The sequence below is a fragment of the Chanodichthys erythropterus genome, chromosome 1, assembly GCF_024489055.1.
Source record: "Chanodichthys erythropterus isolate Z2021 chromosome 1, ASM2448905v1, whole genome shotgun sequence".
NCBI classification, from domain to species: Eukaryota; Metazoa; Chordata; class Actinopteri; order Cypriniformes; family Xenocyprididae; genus Chanodichthys; species Chanodichthys erythropterus.
In genome coordinates this window covers 9735064-9745168 of record NC_090221.1, presented here as the reverse complement: position 1 = coordinate 9745168, position 10105 = coordinate 9735064, and the positions used below count along the sequence as shown (strand labels likewise).

General features: G+C 36.2%; 2 protein-coding genes across 3 annotated transcripts; one reads left to right on the top strand and one right to left on the bottom strand.

The window, feature by feature from the left end:
• Positions 1-563: 563 nt before the first annotated feature.
• On the top strand, positions 564-6467 carry stard14 (START domain containing 14). The gene is made up of 7 exons (XM_067387323.1): positions 564-743; positions 903-1090; positions 1399-1546; positions 1806-1909; positions 2860-2977; positions 3082-3134; positions 5323-6467. The coding sequence occupies exons 2-7, from the start codon at positions 905-907 to the stop codon at positions 5527-5529; spliced, it is 816 nt and encodes a 271-aa protein (XP_067243424.1). The 5' UTR covers positions 564-743; positions 903-904; the 3' UTR covers positions 5530-6467.
• A 737-nt stretch (positions 6468-7204) lies between these two features.
• Positions 7205-9205, bottom strand: pdzd11 (PDZ domain containing 11). 2 transcript variants are annotated; one of them, XM_067387341.1, is made up of 6 exons: positions 9107-9149; positions 8669-8771; positions 8452-8592; positions 8269-8367; positions 8119-8179; positions 7205-7955 (listed from the first exon to the last, which is right to left on the bottom strand). In XM_067387341.1, the coding sequence occupies exons 2-6, from the start codon at positions 8759-8761 to the stop codon at positions 7921-7923; spliced, it is 429 nt and encodes a 142-aa protein (XP_067243442.1). In that variant the 5' UTR covers positions 8762-8771; positions 9107-9149; the 3' UTR covers positions 7205-7920. The 2 variants fall into 2 exon arrangements, with proteins under 2 accessions (XP_067243442.1, XP_067243433.1); XM_067387332.1 differs by lacking the exon at positions 9107-9149 and adding an exon at positions 9150-9205 and having other exon boundaries at positions 7207-7955.
• Between the last annotated feature and the right edge of the window lie 900 nt (positions 9206-10105).

Below are 10105 nucleotides of genomic sequence, written 5' to 3'. Positions count from 1 at the left end.
AATAGTAAACTTTAAAAAGTAAAGTTTAAGTTTACTATAGTTTTATATACATTTCTAATTGTTGTTTTTTTTTCATCAAAACATGCATACTGAAACCTGTTAGTAAATGTTTAGTTCAAACATTAACCCTTTTTATTTGTGACGAATTAATATAGGCTAATTCTTCATTAGAAGACCAGTATTGTGTTTTAACCCATGTAAGAATATTTATTTATACTGCGTAGTAAGCAAAATGTTAAATAATCTTATGAAACGCTTTCATATTTTTAAACTCTTAAGTCCTCTTTGGCCCACTTGTCTACATACAACACAAAGAACAGAAACAGCCATGCAATTCCCATTATTATGGATGACACACTGCGCAAGCCTGTTGAATGATGTGCCGGTGATTTGAAGGGTTTCGATCGTGAACACAAGGCGGAGTTCACAGCTCGTTTTAGGGATTCCGTTATGAATTAATTATGCAAATCAGTGCAACAGCAGCAGAGACCACAGGACCCGCACCCGAATAGTGACCAATCAAAATGGGCGGTCCGATAAACCCAGTTTGCACCAGTTTGTCAACAACAGTTCTCACTTGACTACATAATAGCCATTGGTTATAAAACAAGCTCATGTCAGTGTGTTAAATCACTGTCGTTCAGAGCTGACTGACTAGCTGCGCACTTTGCAGTGTTGTAATACACCTGCTCTACTCCCGGAAGTGGTGACGAGATTTTTCCACGCGCAAGCGTTGACGCCAGGTAAGGAATTTGTGAGAAAAATCTTGTCGAGCTTGAAATGTTAATCTGTGACTTACAATAACTGCGCATCATCTTTAGCGAACAGAACAAAGTTATTGAGCCTTGGTGGAAGATCTGTATTTCTCGCGCTGAAAAGTATTGGTGAAATTATTGTTTCAGGTATGTCTCGCAGCTCGGGAATCATTCCAGATGAATCCATGTTTAATGAGTTCAAAAGACAATGCTTGTCTTCCGAAAATTGGCTCAACAAGTATGACAAGAATGACATGGAGGTCTGGGTCGAAGTGGCCCCTTTATCTACTTCTACAAACACCAAAGGAAACTTAGCAAAAGTGCACAAAATCAAGGTATGTATTATGATATGTGTGTATGACAATATATTGTTTTGATTTAAAAGTTAGAGTGTCATGTTACATTTTAAAACCATTTAAACCAGTGGTTTCAAACTTTACACAGAACATTTTATTAGGAACATTGATTTTACTTCATCACCAAGTTAGACGTGATTTAATACTAGTCTGTATGAACCCCCAGTAGATCACAATCTCTTTTTATTTTTCTCTCTTTCTATTATTTTAGTTTAATTTACATGTCTAGTCCTGTGTGTACTGCTGCCATAACAACACTGATGCAAATGTGTTTGTTTCCAATACAGTGTAGAATGAACATAAAGGATGTATCGGCCGCCACCATGTATGACGTGCTTCATGACAGTCAGTACCGGAAGTCTTGGGACCCTACGATGCTTGAGAGTTTTGACATCGCTCGTCTGGCTCCCAATGCTGATGTGGGCTACTATTCATGTGAGTCATGACATTTTTGAGGGTTATTATATTAGTATACTTTTGTTAGTGTCAGTGGTAGTTCACCTAACAATGTGACTGGGTCAGTGCAGTGGCTTATCACATGGTAGGGCTAAGGATAAGCCTCCTGGGACCACGTTTTTGTGTGTATTTATAGTCAACACCAAGATTATTTTGTTCCTCTTTTTCTCTCACGGGCAGTGAAGTTGTGTCTGTTTATGGGCCTACATGTCATATACATTTTTTCTTTTATTCACAGGGATTTGTCCGAAACCCTTGAAGAACAGAGATGTTGTGACTCTGCGCTCATGGCAGGCGTCTGAAAATGAGTATGTGATCATTAACTTCTCAGTGAAACATCCGGTACGTCTTTTATTTACTTACACCTTCTATTAAATGAATGTCTATATAAAGCTAGAGGGCTGGAAATATCAGATTTACTTAAAGGGATAGTTCACTCAAAAATGAAAATTCTGTCATTTACTCGCCCTCTAGTTGATCCAAACATGTATAAATTTCGTTGTTCTGCTGAACACAAAGGAAGATATTTGGAAGAATTATTGTAACCAAGCCGATCTCGGCCCCCATTGACTACAATGGTAGGAAAAAAAAACATACACTCTAAAAAAAAAATGCTGGGTTAAAAACAACCCAAGTTGGGTTGAAAATGGACAAACCCAGCGATTGGGTTGTTTTAACCCAGCAGTTGGGTTAAATGTTTGCCCAACCTGCTGGGTAGTTTTACTTAACTTAAATATTGTTTAAAAATTACAGTATTGCTTACTTAGAATGAACCCAAAATATCTTGAAAATTAACATTTATTAATATGTTTAATAAATTAACATTTTTAATTTCATTTTAGATTCATTTTAAGTCAGCCATATAGTCATTTTCAAACAATAGTTGGGTTAAATAAAACTACCCAGCAACTAAAACTAACCAACTTGGGTTGTTTTTAACCCAGCATTTTTTAGAGTGTACTATGAAAGTAAATGGGGGGCGAGATCTTCTTGGATACAGTCGTTCTTCCAAATATCTTACTTTGTGTACAGCAGAACAACGAAATTCATACAGGTTTGGAACAACTTGATGACAGAATATTCATTTTTGGGTGAACTGTCCCTTTAAAGGTTAAATGTGTAGTATGCACCACTAGTGGTACCAAATGGAATTGCAAAAATAATTACTGTTTTCACCAATCCAAATTCACATTAATGTTGGAAAAAATATTGTAACATTAAATATTATACTATAAATAATATAATATATTAATATGTACATTTAAAAATTATACAAATGCCTTTCATTTTAGAAATATCCCCCACGAAAGGATCTGGTAAGGGCCGTTTCCCTTCTGACGGGTTACTTGATCAAACCAACGGGGCCCAAGAGCTGCACTTTCACATACCTCTCACAAGCTGATCCCAGAGGTATGAACTGATTCGCTGTTCCTTTCGAAATGTTACCCGTCATTCATTTACATTGTAAGGCTTTAATTTTATTACCTTTTTTTTTTTTTTTTTTTATCTTTTAGGGTCTCTTCCAAAGTGGGTTGTCAACAAAGCATCTCAGGTCCTGGCTCCAAAAGTAAGCAAACATGTTTAGTCCCTTACTACTGTTTCTGTCAATTATACTCTTTATGGATGCGAGTATCTTTGTATGTGGGTCTGTGTTTAAGGTTTGTGAAATCATAATTGTTACCATGGTAACCTACTGGAAGATCTTGTACTGAAGCTTTCACGCAGCACTTGCTGTGCCAAATTGAAACTTGTTTATCTTGTTCTGTCTGTAGGCTGCATGACTACAGTCGTTTTTTTTATTTACAGACGTGTGTGCTACTTAGGCTCCTATTAAATGCAAATCTCTTCTTTATTAATCATTTGTGATTATGCCACAATTAGACTACACTTTTTAGAAACTCCTTTAATAATGCTATAGCCCTCATCAAGTGTTCAGATTGATATCTAAAGATAACTAGGGTGAAGATGTTCTTCTGATTAAGAACAAGAAGTCAGTCTTGCTGTGAATTGTGGCTTTTTTGCTGTTTGTTTCATAGTCTTGTGTGGAATTACAGCATATGGTTGGGCTGTTTGCAGTGTTAGCAGACAGTATCTCTGTCCAAAGGGCACACTGATAACATAGTCTATACATCACACTTGGTGTGTTATACACAATTATTGAAAACCGAGGTGTTTGTCTTTCCACTGACCATTGATTTTATTAACATCACACATATACTCAAAAATGTTTGGGAAATTAGTCTCTAATGCTCACCCAGGCTCCATTTATTTGATAATACAGTAATATTGTGAAACTATTTTAATATTATTTTTAAAATTTAATGCATTCCTGATGGCAAAGCTGAATTTTCAGCATCATTACTGCAGTCTTCAGTGTCACATGATCCTAAAGAAATCATTCTAATATGTTAATAATACAGTTGTGCTGCTTATTTTTGTGGAAACTGTGATGTGACTGTTTTTTTTTTGTTTTTTTTTTTTTTTACAGGATTCTTTGATTAATATTGAAATAATGAATGTGAAGTTCAATAGAAAAGCATTTATATTTGTAACCATGTAGAAGGAACATGGTACAACCATGTTATGTGTCTAAAAGGAGGAGGATGAGGATTTTTTTGATTATTTATGGACACTTAAAGGGTTAGTTCACCCAAAAATGAAAATTCTGTCATTAATTACTCACCCTCATGTCGTTCCACACCCATCGTTCATCTTCGGAACACAAATTAAGATATTTTTGATAAAATCCAATGGCTCACTGAGGCCTCTATTGCCAGCAAGATAATTAACACTTTCAGTGCCCAGAAAGCTACTAAAGACATATTTAAAACAGTTCATGTGACTACAGTGCCTTAATGTTATGAAGCAATGAGAATACATTTTGTGCGCCAAAAACGCAAAATAACAACTTTATTCAACAATATCTAGTGATGCTTCATGCTTCATGAAGCTTCGAAGCTTTACGAATCTTTTGTTTCGAATCACTGATTCAGAGCATGTATCAAACTGCCAAAGTCACGTGAATCATTAAAATTTCGAAAGATTTATGACGTAATGAAGCCTCGTTTACTGAAATCACGTGACTTTGGCAGTTTGATACACGCTCTGAATCAGTGATTCGAAACAAAAGATTAGTAAAGCTTCGAAGCTTCATGAAGCAGTGTTTTCGCCCATCACTAGATCTTGTTGAATAAAGTCGATATTTTGTTTTTTTTGGTGCACAAAATGTATTCATGCCACTTCATAACATTAAGGTTGAACCACTGTAGTCACATGACCTGTTTTAAATATATCTTTAGTAGCTTTCTGGGCTTGAAAGTGTTAATTATCTTGCTGTCAATGGAAGCCTCACTGAGCCATTGGATTTTAACAAAAATATCTTAATTTGTGTTCCGAAGATGAACGATGGGTGTGGAACGACATGAGGGTGAGTAATTAATGACAGAATTTTAATTTTTTTAATGAACTAACCCTTTAAGTGGGTTGTTTCCTGTTTAGTAATGTTAACAAAATAACACCTCATTACCTTTAGTTACCCCGCCAAAAATTCAGAAGACCGAGAAACACTGTTTATTTATAACTATGCTTAAGCAAAAAGACCTACTGCAATCTGAGTCATTGCTCAGCCTGAAAATGAGGCTCAACTGGATTCCACATCATTGTTTGGGTTACACAAGACTGAAAAACGAGCAAAGTTCAGAGTCACTTCCGTTGATACTCGTGCCGCTCCCTCACCCGCTTCTGTCATTCCACAGGTCTTAAGAAGCGTTCATAAAGCCGGTCAGAGCTACCCTGCATGGAAAGCAGCAAATTCTCCCGATCATAAGCCGTGGCTGTACCCCATACAGAGTGAACTGCCCATGATGGATCCAGCAGAGCTGTCCATTCAGCGTGGAGACTCGCTCGAGAACGTGGATGAGAGCTCATCCAGGGATGTTCAAGAGAACGAGGACAGCAGCTAAAGCGGCCCAAAGAAAAGGCGAGGTCCATGTCACAGGGTCAGTCTCTTAACTCTCACCCCACTATTGATTTCAGCATTCCTCCCTCCCTCCCGCTCACAGAGTAAGAGTTTACAATCACTGTGCTAAACTTTCCTTTATTGATGTCTGGGTTTCTTAAGGGCATCACATGTGACATAATGGTGCTTACTTGAACAAGGGAAAATACTATGCAGTTCTGCTTCTTAACTTCATTTCGCCTTTTGAAGGTGGTTCATTGTCTTAAATGACTTTTTTATTTGTTTGTTTCTGTAATTTATTACTAATTATTGGTTTAGATGAAGCTACACCTAAATTGTGTTATTGACATGCAGGTGAATATTGTTTGTTTGTTTCTTTATTAATATAGTCAAACATGTTTAATCCTTATTTTAAATCTCCACAGTAGGGGAAAGGTTCCTTGCAAAGTCATCCTTTTTATGTTTGTGTATTTGTGTCTGTGCCTTTTTCAAAGAGCTGTGTCTGTATTGGCATGTGTTTAAATGATTGACACCAAGCAACCATGGGAGAGAACCTGTGTGTAATGGCTTTGTAATATGACCAAATCAGTCCAAGACACAATGTGGAATTACCTCAAGATTTATTACTTGAAGTGGTATTATTCATTTGCCTGTAACAGGCAGAGGTAAACAGAGAGATGCAATGATAGAGCTGTTCTGTACTTCTCAAATATGTATGTATTTGGCCCTTGAACATGAAAGAAAATGGCATGTTAACAACAATGTGATACCAATGGATCCATGCAGACATTTGCACTATAGGTTGCAAAGATACCCAGATTTATGACATGATATTTTTCTTTCTGAGGATGGATGGATGGATGGATGAATATGTAAATTTGTGTTTGAGAACTTGAATTTCATATATATGAAGTCCTAACTCACCAAAGGGTAATATTGTTTTATATCTTTTAAGTTTTTAAATAAATTTGTTCAGAAATGTCTTTTGAAGGCTGTTTTTTTTCTTCTAATAAGAATGTTGCAATATGATGGTTTATTATTAGCACTGCACAATAGTAGTTCATATTAGCAGTAGTTATATTTGCTTATAATCATCCTTCTGTTCCATTGAGTTCCCGTGACACAAGAAAAGGTACACTTGAATTTGTGTAATAAAATAATGTAATTCAATAATTTAGTTGAATTTTAATAGGACTATATATTACTTAATATTTATAGTACCACAAGTTGATACAATATGTGACCCTGGACTAGTCATAAGTCACACGGGTATATTTGTAGCAATAGTCAACAATACATTATATGGGTCAAAATGATAAATTTTTCTTTAATGCCAAAAATCATTAGGATATTAAGTAAAGATCATGTTCCATGAGTATATTTTGTAAACTTCCAACCATATATATATATATATATATTTTTTTTTTTTTTTGTGGTGGATCTGCATTGCTAAGGACAACATTTGGACAATTTTTTTTGTACCCTCAGATTCCAGATATTCAAATAGTTGTATCTCAGCCAAATACTGTCCTATCATAAACCATACATCAATGGAAAGCTTATTTATTCAGAAACAAAATGACCCTCATGACTGGTTTTGTGGTCCAGGGTCACAAATATTAACATTTAACTAATAACATTTAGTTACCAGATCAGAGAATATATTCACTTTACATCCTACCCACACCCACACTTTCTAAGCTTTTTCTCCATACATGTTTATTTAAAAAATGAGCTCAAGTATTTGCACATGAACAGCACTTTTTGCATGAGCATACTGATTTAATGACAATTAGTCAGTAGCAATGTGTTTATCAGCAGGACATCAGTTGATTCGATTATTAAACAAATAAGTGCTTTGCATCAGAAAGCACAATTGAAATGTAATCACAAAAAAAGACAAAGTTTATAAAATAAAGAATTTGATATATTAGACATTAATATTAGTGTCATCCAACTAATGCCTCTAAGTGAAGATATAATAGCAGATCATAATTTATTCATGTACCCTACAACAGTATATAGTTATTTCATTCAATAAATAACACTTCTACCATGTTTTCTTTGTATATGCATGACATATCCCAGAAAATATGCTTATTTTCCCAGAGGAATGGGATGAGAGAAAAGACAGGGAGGAAAGAATCTGAAAATGTTACCAGCTGCATTCAAAACTTGCACAGCTCAAAAAACAGATGCCTAAAAACCTCCAATATGGGTGAAGAAGCTTTGAATCATCAGGCATGTTCTGAAGTGTTTGAAGATGATTTCTTTGAGCAGTATTTTAGTCCGAGACCATCGTTAGTAGGAGGAAGATGATGCAGAGAAGATGAAAGTTTCGCTGACACACCAACGCCTCATCAGCTGATTCAGTCGTGATGGTCAGTTCTGCCACCTAGTGTACAGTCCTCTCCTTCTGTCGCTGGTAGTCTAGAAAAACAGATGCAAGACATAAATTGAATCAGTTAACAGCAGTATCTAAATTAAAATAGGCTAAGCTATATATACCTAGAATAGAAAGAAAGGAATTCACAACAGGGGGGTATTGAAAACATCAAGTTTGTATCTCAAGGGAAGGACGAATATAACTCACTATAAGGGAAGTATCGGACCTTCATCAAAATCTCTCTTGCTGTCTTTAAAATCTCCACAGCCTAGGAGAAATCAAAAACACACTCATTCTGTTTAGAGAAGGAGATATCCAGCATGTTTCTGTCTCTTGGACGGACATCTCAAGTCTTACCCTTGAATGCTCAATATCTTGAAAGTCCACATCATTGACAGAAAGCACCTGATCACCCTCTTGTAGTCCTGCCCTGTGGGCATCTGAATCTGGGACCACCTGCCAAAACATTTTGAACAAGACCAACATGATGATGAAAGCAGTTCTTCTGATAAACAAAGAAGGTTTTAATTGACAACTCACCTTTGAAATAAATATACCAAGCTGCGAGGCTTTTCCTCCACGGATATTGAAGCCCAGTTGTGCTCCAGGGGGCTTTTTTAAGACTATAGTGCGAGGTAGGAAATGAGTGAGCTCATTGTTATAGTCAGGGTGATGTATCCTCTGATTAAAAGGAAGAAAAATAAAAATTAGGTCAATATGATCACAAAATAAACATGCATTCGTAGTGTTGAAGCACCTCTTGTGGAGGGATCCATGCAGGGGGGCTCTCATAGGATGGAAGAAACACTACTGGCAGTTGATAGTCATCGTATGGAATCTTTTGGTCCATGTTTTTCGAGCTAGAAATTGAAGATTATGTCCATCGTCAGATTATCCTCGATTTATTTTAACCAAGTGTAAAGGCTCTATTTTTAAAGACTAAAATGAAGTTCTTTACAAAACTATGACTATACTGATGACTAAAGCATGAAATGACCAATGATGTATAATTAAAGAGATGTAAATACACTCTCTACGGTTCTCATTGTACAGCAGGCTAGCTTGCTAACACTCAACAATAAACACAAGATGCGCTGCACAATGAGCCATAGCCATGAAAAATTATCAATACGCTACGCGAATAAACTGACGTTTCAGAAATGCTCGTGCTAAAATGAAAACAAGTAATATATACCGCTGCTTTTGCTCGATAGTTTTGTTTTTATCTGTCAACTCACCAAGAACTCCTCGAGAGAACATTAGCCCTGCCCTCTTAGAGATCACGTGACCAGCACTTTTTTTTCCTTTCCTTTTTCTTCTTCTCTTGATTAATGGCGGATTTTAGGTGCATACCGCCACCTAATGTACAGGAGTGTGTAACATCATGTCATTTAAAAGATTTGGTTCACCCAAAAATGAACATTCCGTAATTTATTACTCACCCTCATGTCGTTCTACACCCGTAAGTTCATCTTCGGAACACAAATGAAGATATTTTTGATGGTATATGACTCAGACAATAATATAATCACCACTTTCAAAGTCCAGAAAGGTACTAAAGACATAGTTAAAACAGTCGACGTGACTGTAGTGGTTCAACCTTCATTTTATGAAGCGACAAGAATACTTTTTGTGCGCAAAAACAAAACAAAAATAAAGACTTTATTCAACAATGTCATTATCCTTACGCAGTTGACGCAGTGAGCACAGTGAAGGCTTTGGTGTTTTGGTCCGAACGCCGACTCATTATTGGCCAACGCTGGCGTTGCCGTAGAACCTGGAAGCACTGGACATAAACAACGTGTGAGAATGACACAGAAGAGAACATATTGTTGAATAAAATCATTGTTTTTGCACACAAAAAAATATTCTCATCATTTCATAAAATTAGAGTTGAACCACTGCAGTCACGTCGACTGTTTTAACGATGTCTTTAGTACCTTTCTGGACCTTGAAAGGATGACGATGAGTCGTTTACTTCTCGGATTTCATCAAAAATATCTTAATTTGTGTTCTGGAGATGAACGAAGGTCTTAATGGTTTGGAACGACATGAGGATGAGTAATTAATGACAGAAATTTCATTTTTGGGTAAACTAACCCTTTAAAGTGTATTCTGCTCATCAACCCTGTGTCTTTAAGAAATTCAAATAGTGCCTTCCTGGTAATTCTTATGCCCTCTCCCTCTCCTTCTG

What these genes read in the sequence shown, in the direction of transcription:
- pdzd11 (XM_067387332.1), bottom strand. Translation starts at nt 8,761, where the DNA reads ATGGACCAAAAGATTCCATACGATGACTATCAACTGCCAGTAGTGTTT. An exon ending in TTGGTATATTTATTTCAAAG is followed by an intron (nt 8,368 to 8,451) that starts GTGAGTTGTCAA and finishes ATGTTTTGGCAG; the next exon opens with GTGGTCCCAGATTCAGATGC. An exon ending in AAGATATTGAGCATTCAAGG is followed by an intron (nt 8,180 to 8,268) that starts GTAAGACTTGAG and finishes GATTTCTCCTAG; the next exon opens with GCTGTGGAGATTTTAAAGAC.
- stard14 (XM_067387323.1), top strand. Translation starts at nt 905, where the DNA reads ATGTCTCGCAGCTCGGGAATCATTCCAGATGAATCCATGTTTAATGAG. An exon ending in CTCACAAGCTGATCCCAGAG is followed by an intron (nt 2,978 to 3,081) that starts GTATGAACTGAT and finishes TTTATCTTTTAG; the next exon opens with GGTCTCTTCCAAAGTGGGTT. An exon ending in CTCAGGTCCTGGCTCCAAAA is followed by an intron (nt 3,135 to 5,322) that starts GTAAGCAAACAT and finishes GTCATTCCACAG; the next exon opens with GTCTTAAGAAGCGTTCATAA.